At 46.6% G+C, this 23870-nt stretch overlaps 1 protein-coding gene across 1 annotated transcript in view; it reads left to right on the forward strand.

Moving 5' to 3' along the window:
• Window positions 1-23870, forward strand: part of LOC134908933 (cytochrome P450 2C5-like) — a 128949-nt gene that overhangs the window by 15823 nt on the left and 89256 nt on the right. Inside the window, exon 3 of the mRNA XM_063915187.1 lies at window positions 16693-16892. Within this exon, the coding sequence (XP_063771257.1) occupies window positions 16713-16892 (180 nt within the window). The 5' untranslated portion in view covers window positions 16693-16712. The remainder of the gene's footprint in view (window positions 1-16692; window positions 16893-23870) is intronic.

Raw genomic sequence — 23870 nt, forward strand, 5'->3', positions numbered from 1 at the left:
TTCCACTCCCAGGACAGGTTACGGTGGGAATCCTCACCCACGTTGGACAAGGCTTTAACGCACTTGTCAAAAAAAAAAAGGTGGTGCTACCATCCCCTGATACGGCAGCCCTCAAGGATCCTGATGATCGCAGACAGGAAACTACCTTAAAATTAATTTATACACATACGGGTGCCCTACTAAGGCCGGCAGTAGCATCGGCATGGGTGGGTAGCGCAGTTGCAGCGTGGGCAGATACCTTGTCATTTGACATTGACATAGCCTTAAAGCGCTCCTATAGAACCCACGTTTACAAACACACACCAAGTGGGTCAAAAAAGAAAAAAATATATATAATCACATACACCGATGTTTCAAAAGATGAATGCAAGTCCAGCGTTTGATTAGACGTAGATGGTTCTAGTTCTCATAGAAATGTAAGAAAAAAGAAAGTGCAATAGTGCAATTAACCTTTAACAGGTGCTTGAATTTATTTTAATATTGCACTTACACCCAGCAGACGAAATCAGTAGCCTTTAGGATAAACCCTCATTGGCAATACAGCAGCAGCGGACTGGATGATGATAATCCTTTTAATGTCCAGCGCCGATATCATATACGATTAAGCCTCATAAAAGATAAGCTTCTGAAGAAGAACTATTCAAGTTCGAAACGCCTTAAGCGTACACTCTCCCGCTGTATTTGTAACCCTGTTGGAGCTTTACCATCTACACTGGACGCTGAGGAACTGTTTGGGGTACTGGTTTCCGGAGCCATTTCCCGTGGGTGGACCATCTGACCTTTTCCAGACCTCGCCTCCTGTGGCTATGCTCCATACTGGGGACTTGTGTATATGCCTTTTTTTCATCAATTTGATGTAAGTGTAATGTTTTAAAAATAAATCTTTGCTTTTAAAAAAGGATAATTGCACTATTGCACTTTCTTTTTTCTTACATTTCTATGAGAACTAGAACCATCTACGTCTAATCAAACGCTGGACTTGCATTCATCTTTTGAAACATCGGTGTATGTGATTATATATATAATTTTTTTTTTGACCCACTTGGTGTGTGTTTGTAAACGTGGGTTCTATAGGAGCGCTTTAAGGCTATATCTCTATCTATTCCTCAATTCTTATATTTTAAGTGTAAAGGGATGTACACTTTGAGATATAATTTTTAGCTGCACCTGTAAAACTAATTTGCGCATATTTTTAAACTACCTTTCCATTTCCACCATTTGACATTGACACCCTAGATAAAGATACCATTTTGTTGACCTTGGGTCACAATAAAGACGCAGCATTATATATGAGAGAAGCTGCGAGAGATATTGGGCTGTTGGGTTCCAGAGCCAATGCCACGACAATTTCTGCTAGACGGTCCCTGTGGACAGGTGATGCTGATTCAGAAAGACATATGGAGACTTTGCCTTACAAAGGTGAAGTTTTATTTGGGGAGGGCCTCGCGGATCTGGTTACCACAGCTACCGCGGGTAAATCTTCTTTTTTGCCTTATGTTCCCCCACAGCAAAAGAAAACACCTCAATATCAGATGCAGTCCTTTCGGTCGCATAAGTTCAGAAAGGGTCGGGGCTCTTTCTTCCTCGCCAGAGGTGGAGGTAGAGGGAAAAGAGCGCCTGCTACAGCTAGTTCCCAGGAACAAAAGTCCTCCCCGTCCTCTACAAAATCCCCTGCATGACGCTGGGGCTCCGCTGAGGGAGTCCGCGCCGGTGGGGGCACGTCTTCGACTCTTCAGCCAAGTCTGGGTTCAGTCGGACTTGGATCCTTGGGCGGTAGAAATTGTATCCCAGGGATGCAAACTAGAATTCGAAGATGTGCCTCCTCACCGATTTTTCAAATCAGCCTTGCCAGTTTCCTCCCCAGAGAAGGAAACAGTGGCAGCTGCCATACAGAAACTGTATTATCAGCAAGTGATTATCAAGGTTCCCCTGCTACAACAGGGGAAGGGTTTTTATTCAAGCCTTTTTGTGGTCCCGAAACCGGATGGCTCGGTCAGGCCCATTCTGAATCTAAAATCCCTGAACCTATATCTGAAAAGGTTCAAATTCAAGATGGAATCTCTCCGGGCAGTGATCTCCAGCCTGGAAGGGGGGATTTTATGGTGTCACTAGACATAAAGGATGCATACCTTCATGTCCCCATATATCCTCCTCATCAGGCGTACCTGAGATTCGCTGTACAGGATTGTTATTACCAATTTCAGACGTTGCCGTTTGGGCTTTCCACGGCCCCGACAAGGTAATGGCGGAAATGATGGGGCTCCTGTGCAAGCAAGGCATCACAATTATCCCGTACTTGAACAATCTCCTGATAAAGACGAGTTCAAGGGAAAAATTGTTACAAGGCGTATCTCTCTCCCTGAGAATACTACAACAACATGGCTAGATCCTAAATCTACCAAAGTCGCAGTTGGTTCCAACATCTCGACTGTCGTTTTTGGGCATGATTCTGGACACAGAAAAACAAAAGGTCTTTCTCCCAGAGGAAAAAGCCCAAGTACTCCAGAACATGGTCAGAGACCTGTTAAAGCCAAAAAGAGTGTCAGTTCATCAATGCACTCATGTATTAGGAAAGATGGTGGCGGCCTACGAGGCCATTCCATTTGGCAGGTTCCATGCAAGGACTTTTCAGTGGGACCTTCTGGACAAGTGGTCAGGGTCCCACCTGCATATGCATCGGAAGATTGCCCTATCCCCCCGGGCCAGTGTCTCTCTCCTGTGGTGGCTCCAGAGTACTCACCTTCTAGAGGGTCGCAGGTTCGGCATTCAAGATTGGGTTCTTGTGACCACGGACGCGAGCCTCCGAGAATGGGGAGCAGTCACACAGGGAAACAATTTTCAGGGAATATGGTCAAGCCAAGAGGCTTGCCTACACATCAATGTGCTGGAATTGAGGGCCATTTACAACGGCCTCAAACAAGCGGAGAATTTTCTTCGCAACCTACCTGCTCTGATCCAGTCAGACAACGTCACGGCCGTGGCGCATGTGAACCGCCAGGGCGGGACAAAAAGCAGAGCAGAAATGGCAGAAGCTACCAGGATTCTTCGCTGGGCGGAAAATCATGTAAGCGCTCTGTCAGCGGTCTTCATTCCAGGAGTGGACAACTGGGAAGCAGACTTCCTCAGCAGACACGATCTCCATCCAGGAGAGTGGGGATTTCATCAGGAAGTCTTTACAGAGGTGACAAGTCGTTGGGGACTTCCTCAAATAGACATGATGGCATCACTCCTCAACAGGAAGATTCAGACGTATTGTTCCAGGTCGAGCGACCCTCAGGCAGCGGCGGTGGACGCCCTGGTGACACCGTGGGTGTTTCAGTCGGTCTATGTGTTCCCTCCACTTCCTCTCATCTCAAAAATATTGAGAATCATAAGACGAACAAGAGTGCAGACGATACTCATTGTTCCAGATTGGCCTCGAAGGGCCTGGTATGCAGATCTTCAGGGACTGCTCTCAGAAGATCCGTGGCCCCTTCCTCTCAGGGAGGACCTGCTACTACAGGGGCCGTGCGTGTTCCAAGACTTACCGTGGTTACGTTTGACGGCATGGCGGTTGAACACCAAATCCTAGCTAAAAAGGGTATTCCAGAGGAGGTCATTCCTACTCTTATTAAAGCTAGAAAAGATGTTACGGTGAAACACTATCACCGTATCTGTAGAAAATATGTGTCTAGGTGTGAAGCCAAGGATGCTCCTACTGAGGATTTCCAACTAGGACGTTTTCTCCATTTTCTACAGTCAGGTGTGGATATGGGCCTGAAGTTAGGCTCCATTAAGGTGCAGATTTCTGCCTTATCCATATTCTTTCAGAAGGAATTGGCTTTTCTCCCAGAAGTCCAGACTTTTGTAAAAGGAGTGTTGCACATCCAACCTCTTTTTGTGCCCCCAGTGGCACCATGGGACCTTAACGTGGTGTTAAGGTTCCTTGAGTCACACTGGTTTGAACCGCTTCAAACAGTTGAATTGAAGTTTCTCACTTGGAAAGTGTCATGTTATTGGCCTTGGCATCTGCGAGGCGGGTGTCCGAGTTGGCGGCCTTGTCTTTCAAGAGCCCCTATCTGATTTTCCATGCGGATCGAGCAGAGTTGAGAACTCGTCCTCAATTTCTGCCTAAAGTGGTTTCGTCATTTCATATGAACCAACCTATTGTGGTGCCTGTGGCTACGGGAGCCTTGGAGAATTCCAAGTCCCTGGATGTAGTCAGGACCTTAAAGATTTATTTAGCCAGAACGGCTACAGTTAGGAAAACAGATGCACTGTTTGTCCTGTATGCAGCCAACAAGGTTGGCACTCCTGCATCTAAGCAGACTATAGCTCGCTGGATCTGTAACACGATTCAGCAGGCTCATTCTACAGCTGGATTGCCGGTACCAAATTCAGTAAAGGCCTATTCCACTAGGAAGGTGGGCTCTTCTTGGGCGGATGCCCGAGGCGTCTCGGCATTACAGCTTTGCAGAGCAGCTACTTGGTCGGGGTCAAACACTTTTGCTAAGTGCTACAAGTTGATACCCTGGCTGATGAGGACCTCGTGTTTGCTCAGTTGGTGCTGCAGAGTCATCCGCACTCTCCTGCCCGTTCTGGAGCTTTGGTATAAACCCAATGGTCCTTACGGAGTCCCCAGCATCCTCTGGGACGTAAGAGAAAATAAGATTTTAAACCTACCAGTAAATCTTTTTCTCCTAGTCCGTAGAGGATGCTGGGCGCCCGTCCCAGTGCGGAAACATTCTGCAAGACTTGTATATAGTTATTGCATACTTAAGGGTTAAGTTACAGTAGAGATCGGCCTCTGGCTGATGCTGTTTTGTTCATACTGTTAACTGGTTATTGTATACCATGTTGTACGGTGTGTATGGTGTGGGCTGGTGTGTATCTCGCCCTTAGATAACAAAATCCTTTTCCTCGTACTGTCAGTCTCCTCTGGGCACAGTCCTAACTGAGGTCTGGAGGAGGGGCATAGAGGGAGGAGCCAGAGCACACCCATTCTAAAGCTTTACAGTGCCCATGTCTCCTGCAGAGCCGTCTATACCCCCTGGTCCTTACGGAGTCCCCAGCATTCTCTACGGACTAGTAGAAAAAGATTTACCGGTAGGTTTAAAATCTTATTTTTTGCTACACATAACACGGGTGTGGTATGGAAGGTAGATAGTAACTAGGTCGACGGTGTCTAGGTCGACCACTATTGGTCACCAGTAACTAGGTCGACAGGGATGCTAGGTCGACAGCGTCTGTAGGTCGACATGTTCTAGGTCGACAGGTCAAAAGGTCAACATGAGTTTTTTATGGGGGGGTTTGTGTCGTTTTCTTAGTAAAGTGACCGGGAACCCCAATTAGTGCACTGTGTCCCATGGCTTGTTCCCAATTGCAGTCCACGTGGATCGTTAAGTATGAAAAGGTTAAAAAAAACAGGATTTTGATACCTACCGGTAAATCCTTTTCTCCTAGTCCGTAGAGGATGCTGGGGTCCACTTCATGACCATGGGGTATAGACGGTTCCGCAGTAGCCATGGGCACTCTTAAAACTTTTCAATGGGTGTGAACTGGCTCCTCCCTCTATGCCCCTCCTCCAGACCTCAGTTATAGGAACTATGCCCAGGGAGACGGACATTTCGAGGAAAGGATTTACTTTAATACTAATGGTGAGATACATACCAGCTCACACCTCAACCATGCCGCACACATGGCATTCAACATAACACTCGCCAACAGGCATGAACCAATTTACAGCAACATGCTGATACTAATATAACACAACTTGTGTAACTCTAATAACAAAACTGCAGGTAAAGTATGCACTGGGACGGGCGCCCAGCATCCTCTATGGACTAGGAGAAAAGGATTTACCGGTAGGTATTAAAATCCTGTTTTCTCATACATCCTAGATGATGCTAGGGTCCACTTCATGACCATGGGGTTTATACCAAAGCTCCAGCACGGGCGGGAGAGTGCGGATGACCCTGCAGCACCGATTGACCGAACTTGAGGTCCTCATCGGCCAAGGTGTCAAACTTGTAGAACTTTGCAAATGTGTTTGACCCTGACCAAGTAGCCGCTTGGCAGAGTTGTAATGCCGAGACCACCCGGGCAGCCGCCCAGGATGAGGTCACCTTCCTAGTAGAATGGGCCTTCACTGACGTAGGTAACGGCAATCCAGTTGTAGAATGAGCGTGTTGAATCGTACCTCTGATCCAGCGTGCAATAGTCTGCTTGGAAGCAGGACACCCAATCTTGTTGGGAGCATACAGGACAAACAGAGCCTCTGTTTTCCATTTCCAAGCTGTCCTAGCGACATAAATCTTCAAAGCCCTAACCACATCTAGAGACTTTGACTCAGGGAACGTGTCAGTAGCCACTGGCACCACAATAGGTTGGTTTTTGTGGAAGGACGAAACCACCTTTGGAAGAAAATGTTGGTGAGTTCGCAACTAAGCCTTATCTTCATGGAAGATCAGGTAAGGGCTCTTGTGAGACAATGCCCCCAACTCAGACACCCGCCTTACAGATGCCAAGGCCAAAAGCATCACCACTTTACAAGTGAGAAACTTCAACTCTACCTCCCGTAGAGGTTCAAACCAATCCGATTGAAGGAAATGCAACACCACGTTAAGGTCCCATGGTGCCACTGGAGGCACAAATGTAGGCTGGATGTGCAGCACCCCTTTCACGAAGGTCTGAACTTCTGGAAGAGAAGCCAATTGTTTTTGGAAGAAGACTGACAAGGCCGAAATCTTGACCTTGATTGACCCCAAACGAAGGCCCGCCTCCACACCAGCCAGTAGAAAATGGAGAAATCGTCCCAACTGAAACTCTTCCATAGGAGCTTTCTTGGATTTACACCATGATACATATTTTCTCCAAATACGGTGGTAATGTTTAGACGTTACTCCTTTCCTGGCCTGAATAAGAGTGGGGATGACCTCCTTGGGATACCCTTTCGGGCTAGGAACCGGCGCTCAACAGCCATGCTGTCAAAGGTAGCTGCGGTAAGTCTTGATACATGCACGGCCTCTGCTGCAGCAGGTCCTCGTGAAGAGGAAGAGGTTCGAGGGTCTTCTATGAGCAACTCCTGAAGATCTGGGTACCAAGCCCTCCTTGACCAGTCTGGGACAATGATGATTGCACAAACTCTTGTACTTCTTATTATCTTGAGAACTTTTGGGATCAGCGGAAGTGGAGGGAAGACATACACTGACCGGAAAACCCACTGGGCCACTAGCGCATCCACCGCTATTGCTTGAGGGTCTCTCAACCTGGAACAATATCTCTGAAGCTTCTTGTTGAGACGAGATGCCATCATGTCTACTTGAGGAACTCCCCAAAGCCTTGTCACCTCTGCGAAGACTTCTTGGTGGAGGACCCACTCTCCTGGATGGAGATCGTGTCTGCTGAGGAAGTCTGCTTCCCAGTTGTCTACTCCCGGAATGAAAATCGCCGACAGAGCCTTTAGATGTCTTTCTGCCCAGAGGAGGATCTTCGTCACCTCTGCCATTGCCGCTCTGCTTTTCGTTCCGCCCTGCCTGTTTATGTACGTGACTGCAGTTACATTGTCCGACTGGATCTGCACGGGATGATTTTGAAGAAGATGTACCACTTGTTGAAGGCCGTTGTAAATGGCTCTCAATTCCAGCATGTTTATGTGAAGGCAGGATTCCTGACTTGACCATTTTCCTTGGAAGCTTTCTCCCTGAGTGACAGCTCCCCAGCCTCGGAGACTTGCATCCGTCGTTACCAGGAGCCAGTCCTGAATCCCGAACCTGCGTCCCTCTAGTAGGTGAGAGCTGTGTAGCCACCACAGGAGTGAAATCCTGGCTTTCGATGACAGGATTATCTTTCGGTGCATGTGTAGGTGGGAACCCGACCACTTGTCCAACAGGTCCCACTGGAAAACTCTGGCATGGAACCTACCAAACTGTGTGGCCTCGTAGGCCGCTACCATCTTTCCCAACAACCAAATGCACTGATGGTTCAACACACTGGTTGGTTTCAATATCTGTTTTACCATTTTCTGGATTTCCAGAGCCTTTTCCACTGGAAGAAAAACTCTCTGAACTTCTGTGTCCAGGATCATCCCGAGAAAAGACAATCTTGTTGTCGGTTCCAACTGTGACTTTGGATAATTTATAATCCAACCATGTTGTTGGAGTATATAGAGGGAGAGTGTGATGTTCTGTAACAACTGCTCCCTTGATCTTGCCTTTATCAGGAGATCTTAGCGTGAAAACTTATATATACCTACAGCTAGAGATAAATCTCAAACTGTATATATATCTGGTGCTAAAATAATGTATGGTAGTAATTTACCAGATGGTAATCAGTGAAAATTGTGATCTCTAGGGCTGCTGAGCAAAAACAGCTGGTTAGGCTGAACAACTAATTGAAATACAAAGGAGAAAGAAATGCTCTGCGCACCAAAAATCACTTTGAATTGATTGATTGATTAATTAAGTGCAGTCTAGCAAGGAGAATGATTGACTCAATGAAACTTGACCTTTTTTATAGTGAAAAATATTTTATAAAACAGTTAATGACACAAAACAAAGTAAATAAGACAAACAATACATATATATATATATATATATAGCAGTATAAAAACCGGAGGTATTTCACCTCTTGCAAGTGTAAATAGAAACACTGTATCGGACTTTTATAAACGTGCTGTTTAAACAGCATACACTGTATCTAAAATGCAGATCGGATATCTTAAGTGAAAGAGGCTCTATACAAAGAGCAACAATCGATTCTAACACTGGCGTCCCAGTGTGGAATCAAATAAAATGTCCACAGATGGCTCCACAATAAAATTATTAGAAGCAAAGCAAGTAATAATAGTTACCCTCGTACTGATTCCTGAGATGTAATGCAGAGTCCTGTATGCATTTGCACGGGGAGAATGTAAAGATTTGTAGTTGCTGCCACAATGGTAATTAAAAGACAGACTTGTTGGAATATTTATTCTCCGTAATAATAGCCGTCAGTTGACCGTCAGATGATGACATGTAGGGAGTTTCCCAGCAAGGGACCTGATCCGTATGGCTATCGGTAACAGCATGGAACGGCAAAACCGCTGATGGCTGGCGCCGCACTGGTCTCACAGCGGAGATCCGTCTATATCCAGCTTGTCGCAGCGGGATTCTGATGTAGAAGTGCCGTTAGCAGCTGGACTCCCTTTAACCTCACTGCGGAGGTATAATTACTGTAGGTCACTTGGCTTAGATGTGGACGGAACCGGAATAGCAGGACCGAGATGGTAGGAGCCCGTCTGTGGAGTAACTGATATCCACTGCACTGCACTCGTAGAAAGGGGCGTCAACGCGTTTCGTCTCCGTTGCTAGGAGACGAAACGCGTTGACGCCCCTTTCTACGAGTGCAGTGCAGTGGATATCAGTTACTCCACAGACGGGCTCCTACCATCTCGGTCCTGCTATTCCGGTTCCGTCCACATCTAAGCCAAGTGACCTACAGTAATTATACCTCCGCAGTGAGGTTAAAGGGAGTCCAGCTGCTAACGGCACTTCTACATCAGAATCCCGCTGCGACAAGCTGGATATAGACGGATCTCCGCTGTGAGACCAGTGCGGCGCCAGCCATCAGCGGTTTTGCCGTTCCATGCTGTTACCGATAGCCATACGGATCAGGTCCCTTGCTGGGAAACTCCCTACATGTCATCATCTGACGGTCAACTGACGGCTATTATTACGGAGAATAAATATTCCAACAAGTCTGTCTTTTAATTACCATTGTGGCAGCAACTACAAATCTTTACATTCTCCCCGTGCAAATGCATACAGGACTCTGCATTACATCTCAGGAATCAGTACGAGGGTAACTATTATTACTTGCTTTGCTTCTAATAATTTTATTGTGGAGCCATCTGTGGACATTTTATTTGATTCCACACTGGGACGCCAGTGTTAGAATCGATTGTTGCTCTTTGTATAGAGCCTCTTTCACTTAAGATATCCGATCTGCATTTTAGATACAGTGTATGCTGTTTAAACAGCACGTTTATAAAAGTTAGATACAGTGTTTCTATTTACACTTGCAAGAGGTGAAATACCTCCGGTTTTTATACTGCTATATATATATATATATATATGTATTGTTTGTCTTATTTACTTTGTTTTGTGTCATTAACTGTTTTATAAAATATTTTTCACTATAAAAAAGGTCAAGTTTCATTGAGTCAATCATTCTCCTTGCTAGACTGCACTTAATTAATCAATCAATCAATTCAAAGTGATTTTTGGTGCGCAGAGCATTTCTTTCTCCTTTATCAGGAGATCGTCTAGATAAGGAATTATATTGACTCCTTTTTGCCGCAGGAGAACCATCATCTCCGCCATCACCTTGGTGAATACCCTCGGCGCCGGGGAGAGACCGAAAGGTAACGTCTGGAATTGATAATGGCAATCCTGAACCGCAAATCTCAGATAAGCCTGGTGAGGAGGATAAATGGGAACATGCAGGTAAGCATCCTTTATATCTACTGACACCATGTAGTCCCCCTCCTCCAGACTGGAATTCACTGCTCCGAAAAATCGGCATGGGGGAACGTCTTGAAACTCCAGCTTGTACCCCTGGGACACTAGTTGCAACACCCAGGGGTCTAGGCCAGATAGAATCCAACCTTGGCTGAACAGTTTGAGATATGCCCCCACCTGAGCGGCCTCCTGCAAGGGAGCCCCAGCGTCATCCTGAAGATTTGGCTGAAGTAGGGGTAGACTTCTGCTCCTGGGATCCTGAAGCCGCTGTGGACTTCTTTCCCTTTCCCCTTCCCCTACCTGCAAAGAAGGGGGAACCTCTCGCTTTTTTGTATTTATTGGGCCGAAAGGACTGCATGTGAGAGTGATATGTCTTTTTTGCCGGTGCAGGAGTAGAGGGCAAAAAGGTCGACTTACCTGCGGTAGCTGCCGAGACTAACGCATCCAGTCCATCGCCAAATAAGGCCTCACCTTTATATGGGAGAGCCTCCATATTTCTTTTGGAATCTGCATCCGCGTTCCACTGGCAAATCCACAACGCCCTCCTAGCCGATACTGTCATGGTAGCGGCTTGTGAACTCAAGAGTCCAATATCTTTCATCGCTTCTAGCATGTATGCGGCAGCGTCTTTGATATTCCCTAACTTAAGGAGTATCTCCTCTTTATCAATCGTGTCAATTTCTGATGACACGCTGTCCGACCATGTTTCAATAGCGCAACTCACCCACGCGCAAGCAATAGTGGGCCTGAGCAGCGTACCATTGGCTACATAAATGGATTTCAATGTCGTTTCCATTTTGCGGTCTGCCGGCTCTTTTAGTGAAGCCATGCCAGGTGCAGGGAGAATTACCTTCTTTGTCAACCTGGACAGTGCACTGTCTAACACAGGGGGTGACTCCCATTTTTTCCTGTCCTCCACCGGGAAAGGATAAGCTATCTGAATTCTCTTGGGAATCCGAAATTTCTTTTCGGGATTCACCCACATCCCTTCAAAGAGTGTATTAAGCTCGTGGGAAGGAGGGAAAGTGACCTTAGATTTATTTTCTTTATAGAAATAAGCCTTCTCCTGAGGTACAGGAGTGGCTTCCGTGACTTCCAGAACTTCCCTTATAGCCACAATCATATATTGTTTATTTTTTGCCAATTTATGATCTATTTCCCTGGAGTCACTATCGTCGACACAGGAATCAGTGTCCGTGTCGGTATCAGTATTCACAATATTTGCAAATGGTCTCTTATGTGACCCAGAGGGGTCGCCTGCTGATGGTAGAACAGAACCCTGAAAAATCACATCCTCCACAGATTTTCCACAGCATTCTGCATGAGATTCAGACTTTTCCAACCTCCTATTGATATGATGCATACTATCACGTATTTATTTCACCCATGTAGGCTCTTGGTGAGTCGGCAGCGCCACCACATTACACTTCTGTGTCCCTAAAATGGTTTCCTCCGGGGAAGAACTCCCTGCCTCTGACATGTCACACACACATGTACAACACCCACACAGACACACTGGGACTTATAGGGAACAGACCCACAGTAAAATCTGTCAGAGGGACACAGTTTAGGAGCAGCCAGTTCACAACCCCAGCACCAGTATCTAATGCCTGTGAACACAGAATGCCCACTGACATGCAGCGCTTTCTACACAGTTAAACACCCTTGTAAAGCACCAAATTCGCTTGTGCCCCCCTGTTTTGCACCCTGATACATGTAGTCAGAAGTGGAGGAGGACCAGTGATGTCTCTGCAGCCTGAGGAGAGAGAGAAAATGGCGCTGAGCAGTGTTCTGGCTGCCTGAGGCAGAAGCTCCGCCCCCCCAATGGCGCGTTTTTACCTCAGAGACTTTGCATAATATTTATACTGGCGGGGGTAGGGCTGTGGCTGGGCATCTTTTGCCCCCTTTTTGCCAGTTTATATAGGTATTTTGCTGCCCAGGCCCCCCCCGCGCCCTGCACCCTGCAGTGCCTGTGTGTGTGGGCAGCAATGGCGCGCTGCGCTCCCGCCAGCCGCGTAGTACCTCAGCCATCACTTTACTTGATAGAAGATCTGTCTTCTTGCTCTCATCTGTCTTCTGACTTCTGGCTCTGTGAGGGGGGTGACGGCGTGCTGTGGGAGTGAGCATCTAGACACGGCTAGCGTTCAGTACCCTTCAGGAGCTAATGGTGTCCTGTTAGCCAGAAGCAGAGCCATGAAACTCTTCAGGAAGTTGGTTCCTACTTCTGCCCCTTCAGTCCCACGAAGCAGGGAGACTGTTGCCAGCAGTTCTCCCTGAAAATAAAAAACCTAACATAAAGCTTTTCAGAGAAACTCAGTAGAGCTCCCCTAGAGTGCATCCAGTCTGCCTGGGCACATTTCTAAAACTGAGGTCTGGAGGAGGGGCATAGAGGGAGGAGCCAGTTCACACCCATTGAAAAGTCTTAAGAGTGCCAATGGCTACTGCGGAACCGTCTATACCCCATGGTCATCAAGTGGACCCCAGCATCCTCTAAAACGTATGAGAAAAGAAAAAAATTGTGAAAAACTCATGTCGACCTTTTGACCTGTCAACCTAGAACATGTCGACCTAGAGACCCTGTCGACCTAATTACTGTCAACCTAGGTAGTGTCGACCTAGTTACTGTCGACCTAGAGACCGGATCCCCGTAACACAGCTTAAATGGTGCCTTCAATAAATATACTTTGTATCCCAAATGAAAGTATCTTTACTTTGTTCCTCCACACACTTCCTGTACGTCATTGATACAATGCTTGTTATTCAGGGGATGTAGTTATATGACTGGCGGTGAGGAGACCACCAGTCACAAAACTGATGGGCACATCCCGCCCCCTCTAAATCCCGACAGCCGACTAGCAGGGTCTATTTCCAACCCGCAAGGGGCTTTGTTGCGCTCGCCCACCCTGGCATTCTGCTGCCAGGATCCCGCGGTCGGTATGCTGACTGCCGGGATCCTCAGCGCCGCCGTCCCCAGCCATACCCAACCCCTATTCAGTATGTACTCAAATATAGCTTCAATTCCATAGCTTAAACCGTAACATTCACAGGTAAGTAGATGGTCTTATTTATACGAGGACACTATTGTTATAAAGGGGCAGATGTATTAACCTGGAGAAGGCATAAGGAAGTGATATGTGCAAGGTGATAAAGGCACCAGCCAATCAGCTCCAATATGTAAATTAACAGTTAGGATCTGATTGGCTGGTGCCTTTATCACCTTGCACATATCACTGGTTTATCACTTCCTTATGCCTTCTCCAGGTTAATACATCTGCCCCAAAGTACCCAGGCCCAGGTCTAAAGGAGGGGCCAAGTGAAGATCCAGTAGGGGCACAGGCCACCTCCCCCTTACCTGGCAGCTGCAGCTCTTTTCCTCAGCCCAGCACACGCTGCCGTGTACTGGGCTGCAGTGTGGCCATGGAGGTGCTTTATATACTATTTTTTCTCAGCTTTTTTTCCCTAAGGTTACAAGACCGCACCTCCTGTGATTTGGCCACACCCCTTGAAAAGTATCTGGGCCCAGCCTGGCTCTCGACTGCCTTGGTTATCACAGGGGAGATATAATTCCCATATACATTATGATTGTTGTCAACAATATCCCATTACATATGTATGACTCTGGATGCTGGCGGTTTGCGCATCACCACACTCGGTGAAGTGATAAAGTGGAAGGTAATAAAGAACCAGCCAATCAGATCCTTACTGCCATGTCACAGGCTGGGCTTGAAAAATGACAGTTAGGAGCTGACTGGTTGGTCCTTTATCTTCTTCCACTTTATCACTTCACCGAGCTTAATAAATATGCCCCTCTGTTCTAAATAATTCCTTATTCTCATATGCTGTACATCCGCCTTGTTACTGTATATAACACCGCTGACCATAGGTTGTATATCAGGTATACAGGGCCGGTTCTTGGGCGCTGTGCGCCCCGGGCAACAATAGGGGGCGTGGCTTCGTACAGGGGGCGTGGTCATTTACGCCCCCTGTACAGACTGAAATGATGTGCGGTGCGCGATGACGTCATCGCGCACCGCACAGCAAAGGTCCTCTCCACGAATGGAAACTAGACATGTAGCGTCTAGTTCCCTTCGTGGAGAGGACCTTTGCTGTGCGGTGCGCGATGACGTCATCGCGCACCGCACAGTAAAGGACCTCTCCACGAAGGGAAACTAGATGCGTATGCGTCTAGTTTCCCTTCACAGCGGCAGCGGGCAGCGGGGGGCACAGCAGCAGCGGATCTTGCCCTGGTGCGGCGCCCTCCGGGCAAAAGTCCTGCTTGCCCGTGGCAAGATCCGCTACTGCAGGTATAATCAATCCACATACCACAAGTGACGCTTAGATGCAGGTTGTATTACCGCTCTCCCGGCTGGTCACACTCTATATACAATGGTCACGCTATTAATCATATTGATACAGTATATGTCACAATGCCCATGTGCTTCTCATATTTTAAAAGGCTTTATAATCACCATTTACCATTGACATTAACATTCAGCTCACCTTGCCTTTTGTGACTAATTTTATTAGTACCCCTTAGTAGATTGTTGGTGATGTTATCAGCATCACACTATTATTACATGTCACTCTGGGATTTGTTAATAAATATATATGTGTGTGACCGGTGACTTGTCACTTCAAAATGCAACTGGTAATTTCTTTCACTCACAGGATATATGTATATATAAAGATTAGGAGAGAGGACACTTATGTTAATGAGCGGCTATAGCGTTTCAGCTGTATGGCACAACGGGTTGGGTATGGCTTACCGGCGTCCGGGATCCCGGTGGTCAGCATCCCTACACTGGAATCCTGGCCGCAGAATGCCAGCAAGGGGGGCGAGCGCAATGAAGCCCTTTGTGGGCTCGCTGCGCTCGCCATGCTGCGGGCTCGTTGGTGAGTGCAGGCAATAATCTCACTCTATGGGTGTTGTGGACACCCACGAGTGGGAATAGTCCATGCTTGTCGGCATGCCGACTGTCTGGATTCGGAACAGGCGGGATATGGGGGTCGATAATGTGACCAGCAGTCTCCTGGCCACCGGTCACATAATTACATCCTAGCACAACCTATATATACAACATATTAGCGTCCATTATTTGAAAATTTCAGAATTTCATAATAAAAAAAAAATTAACTACAGTTTTCTAGAGACCATTGTATTTTCACACTCAATGTATTTTACATCTAGTAGGTATCTAAAAGAAGATAAAGTATTAGATAATAACATTTATGTAGTGTATGATATTGACTTAAATATGCATGTAATGTTTGTTACCATTTATAAGATAAGCTATTTTATTTAATGGCCATCAATGGACATTAAGGTATTGTTTGGATGGTCAAAATCCTCATAAACCTTACTATATCTAAAAATGACACATCTTACAAAGCTGAAGGAAACTATTCATGTTTTGTAACTAACGTTACAAGTTAGTTATAGACACTGATTGCCCTTGCATGTGAACAAGTGGTCAACCACCATATAATAATAGTAACACCACCTAGTGATACATTGTGGAACTTCCATTTGCAAATGTGGGAAAATCAAACATTAAATTGCATCACTTATCAATATTTTCTCTTTTAGAATGATGTTAACTTTAAATAATGTTTTCTCTACTTAATAATGTAGATATCAACATTACATTTATGATTAATGTTGCTCCATCTATTATCTAATTTGTGGGACACACAAAATAAAATATTGAAGAATTTTTTGTACAAAATATGTCCTCTTCTTTTGAGAAATGGCCCATGTGGGGGGAAGGGGAGTTGTGACAGGGGCCTTGACTGTCTACTTCACTTGACGGGCTGCCGTGACACTTGCCTACTTTTCTGGTGGTCTGGTAGACACCCGAGATACAGGAACCTCCTGGACATTTCAAAATGGTAGGCAAGTATGCATTGTGATGCTGAGTTTTGAAGATGTTAGACTGTAACAAACACACAACTACTAAAAAAAAATACAGACCTGTAAAATGAGTTCAATAGACATACAGATGGAGCCATGCTCATTGAAAGTAAAAAATAACTTCAGAGGGCAGTTTTACACCAGATAGTAACACTGTACTGTACAGTATATTGGTATAGAGTTGTATTTGGCATAATTTAGTCCTCTGCCAACGTATGTGCCCTTGTAGCTGTCTCCATGGCAACGTATTGTTTCTATACATATATATTGCTTACATGTACTGTATACTTTATTATCTGATAGGTAAAAGCTTTGCCGACACCATGAGTATCGCCGACCCAGTCACAATACTGTCTATCATCCTATGTACTTTCGTGGCAATACTTTTCTATGGACGCAAAAGAAACATTTATCACAATTTCCCTCCTGGTCCCACACCATTACCTATCATCGGAAACCTCCACATTATGGACATGAAGAGACCTTATGAAACATTTCACAAGGTAAGCTTCAATTTACTATAATAAACCTACTGTAATGAAGGGGTTAACTGATGGTGTGTTTTTATATTGGTGCAAGGAGAGAAAGTTGCCTGGTGCTGACATTGATAGACAGTAAGAAGTAAGGATTGCAGTCATAGGGGTCGATCCCATAAGATGCGACCGCCGTTGCAATGGTGTGAAAACATCGACAACGTCACAGCAATTTGCCCCCAACGCTGCCCAGTCTAATTTCGGACTCACAGATATTTGTACGCAGCTCTATGGGACAGCAAACAAAAATCAGCAAGTCCACAGGTACCATAAATGTGGCTTATACATACCTCCCAACTGTCCCGATTTCAGCGGGACAGTCCCGCTATTTGGACACTATCCCGCTGTCCCTCCCGCGGGTCGCAGTGTCCCGCGGGTTATGGCAGTTGAGGAAGGCTTTGATCACCGCTGCTCTCTGCAAAGCAGACATCCGTTGATCACAGAATCAAACTTGCCTACTCTCCCGGAATGGGCGGGAGGCTCCCAAAAATCGGGTGACCCTCCCAGCCCCCCGGAAGAGCAGGCAAGTCTCACGATTTTTCTAGTCCCCCCTGCCTGGCTGCCCACTTAGTGAGTAAAGTAGGTGGTCCGGCCAGTCGATGACACGATTCTTGCTGAATCGTGTCAATATAGCCACGCCCCCTGATATGTAATGCCGGTAATCGTGGCATTACAGAGCTGGGGGCGTGGCTTAAATGATGTGCCATGATAACTAAGCCCCCCTCCCACCCCTGTCCTGCCTCCATCCCGTCCCCTATGCACGTCATAGCCCTGCCCCGCTCCCCTGCTGAGCCGACCTGGCTGCTCTCCTCCAGAGAGAGCAGCCAGGATGTCGGCATGTATGCACTGAATAGATGCCGTGCGCATGTGCACGGCATCTATTCATTGCTGGGAGGGGAGCAGGGGGCTGCCCAGCTGCTCGGGGAGCGCTGGGCATGCCCCCAAAATGCCAAAAACGGGACCGGGACATTCGGCCATGCCCTCCTGGCCGAGATCACGTCCCTCCTGCATGAAGCCACGCCCTCTTCTCTGGCCGCGCGCAGCTTTGATGTGCAGGAGTCCCTCTTCCTCTCTCGTCAAAGTTGGGAAGTATGCTTATAGCCGCACATACTCGCGCTGCAATGGAACTGTCAGCTACTAGAATTGACCATATAGTGCTGTGGTTCTCAAACTCGGTCCTCGGATCCCCACACAGTTCACAGTTTCCAGGTCACATGGCAATTGCACTGTGTATCACCAACTGTCACATTTTAAAAATCCACAGGAGACCTGGAAAACATGAACCACGTGGGGCCCTGAGGACCGAGTTTGAGAACCTGTGCTGTAGTGTAAAAGTACAGCTACGTAAACTAGTGTAACCGAGACAGACAGGTCAGTAGGCAATGTGACGAACAAACCAAACAAATGAATGACTGTCATGCATATCTTTTTATTTTATTACATTGTTTACTCTATGCCTCTTTAATTACTGGGGTCATGTGGTTTTATGCGTGATATCCTGACTCATAGATGCCAGTCCTCCCTTCCTTAGCTGAGAGCACTCCAATAGGCTTCTGAGGTTGTAAGATAAAATAAAAGTTGTTATTTTTCTGCATAGTATCCAGCAGTGATGTTAAACAACACAGAATGGGCCTCATTCAAAGTCACATCTCTGCGATATACAGATGTGTCCTCATACGGTATCTGGTCTCCAGGTTGACAATACTTAGGTCGACACTGTCTAGGTCGACCACTATTGGTTGACATTAAGTAGGTCGACACTGTATAGGTCGACATGACAAAAGGTCGACATTCATTTTTTACAGTTTTTAGAAAATTTTTAGAACTTTTTCATACTTTACGATCCACATGGACTACAATTGGGAACGGTATCCTGTGCCGAGCGCAGCGGTAGCGGAGTGAGGCACCTTGCCCGAGGCATGGCGAGTGAAGCGAGCCATGCGAGGGGACACGGTGCACTAACTGGGGTTCACGGACACTGTACGGAGAAAACGACACCAAAAAAAGTGCAAAAACTCGTTGGCCTTCTATCATGTCGACCTAGTACATGTCGACCTAGAGTCCTTGTCGATGTAGAAACCATGTCGACCTACTTACTGTCGACTTAACTGTGGTCGGCCTTGCATACCACACCCCCTCTTACCTCTAGCCTCAATATGCCATGCAGCAGGAGATGCTTGGCTGGAGTGTGCTGATAAGTCCTGTGAGACTCCACTAGTGTTGGGTATCTTTTTCTAAATTTCATCTCAGATACAACGCAATGTGACTAGGACGCAATGGGAGGCTGTGCTAATTAATTCGATATGCGACACTTCTATATCCATGTGTGAATGAGTCTGTATATGCAACACAATGGAACTTGGTATAGAAAAAGTAATTGCCGCTGCATCATAGCATTTTGTATGCAGATTCAGAGATTTAGGAGCTTATTAAGGGTGGATTGCAACTCGTGATCCAACCGCATAAAATACAATGATGATGTGGTAACATGTGCAGGGGCCATCCTGCGCATGCGCCCGCATTTACTGTGCGTTTGTGGGGCGGAGGGGGGGGGGGAGGCGGCAACGCTACGTTTACTAGGCAGAGTTTTAAGCGTTGCGGGGGCGTTGTCAGGGAAATGTAGGCGTGGTGGGGCAAACTGGCGCTCCGTGGCATGGACGTGATCAGGGCAGCTGCGTAACATCACAGGCAGCCACTCTGATCATCAAGATGATGGCGGCCCTCCTGCCGTCGCAGCCAGGCTGCACCGGCAGTATACATCCAGAGTGTCTGCGATCTTCATGAAATTGTTCTGCAATTTCAGTGTGGTTGCAGAGGGGGGCGGCGGTTAGCACCCTGGTCGGCCATGCCCTGCAATGGGGCGGCCCACAGATTGCGAGCAAAAGGATTGCAAATGCTACTAAAAAGCTAAATTTGCAGTCCTTACAGAATATTCACAGATATACAAGTCGCACACAGATATACAAGTGTTACATATCAAATTAATCAGCACAGTCTCTTAGTGCATTCTAGTTGCATCGTGTTGTAACTTAGATGCATTTTTGGCAAAGAAAAAGCCCAGTGCTAGCAGAGTCTCGCAGGACCTGGTGTGCCAAGAGGGGCTCTTTGGTACGCCTACAGCAAAGCTATATGAGGAGGACCCGTCTGTATTTACAGTCAGTCGCATCAGCCAAACTTGAGCTTGCACTTCCTTCCCTTGGCTGTGGTCGCTCTTCTCATACCCGGCTGAGACAGAAATGAAGGTGAAGCAGACAGGACAGTACATAAAACATACCTCCCAACTTTGTACTGAGATGAAGAGGAACACACGTGCGGGCTCCCAAAAAGGGGGCGTGGCTTTACGGGAGGACCCGTGATCGCGAGCCACGCTCCCATTTCGTCACTGAGGCGGCATGCCCAGCGCTCTGTGAGCCGCTGACATGCCCCCTCTCCCTCTAACTCCAGTGAATAGACGGTATGCGCATGCACACAGCGTCTATTCAACGCTGCTCTGCTAAGCAGGGCAGCAAGAGACAGAGACTCCCAACTGCCCCACCCACCCCCACCGCAGGACACTGCGGACCGCGGGTGGGACAGCGGGACAGTCCCCAAAAAACGGGACTGTCCCGCGAAAATCGGGACAGTTGGGAGGTATGCATAAAATGCTAAAAATGGCAGCACACAATATACATTTAACATATAAAATAAACCCTATTCTACCACTACAAGCAAATTTCAAATCAACATGATTCTGAGGGGGAGCTGTATGAAGCCTTGGAGAGAAACAGAGTGGAGATGTTGCCCAAAGCAATCAGCTTCTACCTGTCATTTATCTAGCACAGGGCCTGTTTCAGGCATTGATACAAATCCAGATGAGTTGTTCGCTCGCTAGCTGCCGTGCAAACGCTAAGCCGCCGCCCTCTGGGAGTGTATTTTAGCTTAGCAGAAGTGCGAATGAAAGGATCACAGAGTGGCTACAAAATAATTTTGTGCCATTTCTGAGTAGCTCCAGACCTACTCCTAGCTTGCGATCACTTCAGACTAGTGATGTGCACCGGAAATTTTTCGGGTTTTGTGTCTTGGTTTTGGATTCGGTTCCGCGGCCGTGTTTTGGATTCGGATGCGTTTTGGCAAAACCTCTCTGAAATTTTTTTGTCGGATTCGGGTGTGTTTTGGATTCGGGTGTTTTTTTTACAAAAACCCCTCAAAAACAGCTTAAATCATAGAATTTGGGGATATTTTGATGCCATAGTATTATTAACCTCAATAACCATAATTTCCACTCATTTCCAGTCTATTCTGAACACCTCACAATATTATTTTTAGTCCTAAAATTTGCACCGAGGTCGCTGGATGACTAAGTTAGCGACCCAAGTGGCCTACACAAACACCTGGCCCATCTAGGAGTGGCACTGCAGTTTTCTAGCGAGAGGATGAGTGCTTCCATCCTCATGTGAAGCTGAACCACTAGCCATGAACATAGGCCAGGCCCTCAGCTGTTCCTTGCCACTCCGTGTCGTAAATGGCACATTGGCAAGTTTACGCGTCTCCTCAGACGATTTTGATTTAGATTTTTGGGTCATTTTACTGAACTTTATTTTTTTGGATTTTACATGCTCTCTGCTATGACATTGGTCATCGGCCTTGGCAGACGACGTTGATGGCATTTCATCATCTCGGCCATGACTAGTGGCAGCAGCTTCAGCACGAGGTGGAAGTGGATCTTGATCTTTCCCTATTTTACCCTCCACATTTTTGTTCTCTATTTTTTAATGTGTGGAATTATATGCCAGTAATATATCAATAGCAATGGCCTACTACTATATATACTGCGCACAAAAACTTAAATGCACCACAGGTATGGATGGATAGTATACTTGACGACACAGAGGTAGGTAGAGCAGTGGCCTACTGTACCGTACTGCTATATATTATATACTGGTGGTCAACAAAATTATGCACTGTCCTACTACTATATATATATACTGCGCACAAAAACTTAAATGCACCACAGGTATGGATGGATAGTATACTTGACGACACAGAGGTAGGTAGAGCAGTGGCCTACTGTACCGTACTGCTATATATTATATACTGGTGGTCAGCAAAATTATGCACTGTCCTACTACTATATATATATATACTGCGCACAACTTAAATGCACCACAGATATGGATGGATAGTATACTTGACGACACAGAGGTAGGTAGAGCAGTGGCCTACTGTACCGCACTGCTATATATTATATACTGGTGGTCAGCAAAATTATGCACTGTCCTACTACTATATATACCGCGCACAAAAACTTAAATGCACCACAGGTATGGATGGATAGTATACTTGACGACACAGAGGTAGGTAGAGCAGTGGCCTACTGTACCGTACTGCTATATATTATATACTGGTGGTCAGCAAAATTATGCACTGTCCTACTACTATATATATACTGCGCACAACTTAAATGCACCACAGGTATGGATGGATAGTATACTTGACGACACAGAGGTAGGTAGAGCAGTGGCCTACTGTACCGTTCTGCTATATATTATATACTGGTGGTCAGCAAAATTATGCACTGTACTCCTATATACTACAATGCAGCACAGATATGGAGCATTTTTCAGGCAGAGAACGTATAATACTGGTGGTCACTGGTCACTGGTCAGCAAAACTCTGCACTGTACTCCTCCTATATAATACTGTTGGTCCCCAGTCCCCACAATAAAGCAGTGTGAGCACAGATATTTGCAGCACACTGAGCACAGATATGGACCGTTTTTCAGGCAGAGAACGTAGATATTTGCAGCACACTGAGCACAGATATTTGCAGCACACTGAGCACAGATATTTGCAGCACACTGAACACAGAAACTGAGAGGACGCCAGCCACGTCCTCTCACTATCATCTCCAATGCACGAGTGAAAAATGGCGGCGACGCGCGGCTACTTATATAGAATACAAATCTCGCGAGAATCCGACAGCAGGATTATGACGTTTGGGCGCGCTCGGGTTAACCGAGCAATACTGGAGTGTCCGAGTATGCCTCGGACCCGTGTAAAATGGGTTAAGTTCGGGGGGTTCGGATTCCGAGGAACCGAACCCGCTCATCACTACTTCAGAATGTTCAGTTCCTGATTTCACGTCACGAACACGCCCTGCATTCGGCCAGCCACGCCTGCGTTTCCCCAGCCACGCCTGCGTTTTTATCTGGCACGCCTACATTTTTCTGCACACTCCCTGAAAACGATCAGTTGACACCCAGAAACACCCACTTCCTGTCAATCATTCTACGGGTAGCAGTGCGACTGAAATGCTTCGCTAGACCTTGTGTGAGACTACATTGTTCGTTGTAGTAGTACGACGCGCGTGCGCATTGCGCCGCATATGCATGCGCAGAAGTGCTGATTTTTTGCCTGATCGCTGCGCAGCGACCGAAAACAGCTAGCGATCAACTCGGAATGACCACCTTTGTACGCAGTAACTGTACAAATATATGTAACAAATACCCAGATTTATCAAGCCTTGGAGAGTGATAAATTGCACGGTGATAAAGTACCAGCCAATCAGTTTCTAACTGCCATGTTACAGGCTGCGTTTGAAAAATGACAGGAGCTGATTGGTTGGTACTTTATCACCGTGTAATTTATCACTCTCCAAGGCTCGATAAATCTGGGCCCATGTCCGCTGCCTAGATTTGTATTGAGACCCCCACTGGCGACTTCCCAAATCCAAGCGACTGCCTACAAAAAATAGGTTCGGATGCTTCTTGCAAAACTCCATGGGTAATGAGAATGGCAGCGCCATTATAACTGTGTACAAAGATGCAGCACCAAAACTGTGCTAGCCACACCCCTGTATGCATGATGTCATGATGTAATGCGGAGGGGGGTGTGGCCACCATTGCTGGAAATTACAGTAATGTCCGGAGCAATCTATGGACGCTCTGGGGGGCTGTAAGGGCTGCGGTG

This window comes from Pseudophryne corroboree, chromosome 4, assembly GCF_028390025.1.
Source record: "Pseudophryne corroboree isolate aPseCor3 chromosome 4, aPseCor3.hap2, whole genome shotgun sequence".
In the NCBI taxonomy this organism is placed as follows: Eukaryota; Metazoa; Chordata; class Amphibia; order Anura; family Myobatrachidae; genus Pseudophryne; species Pseudophryne corroboree.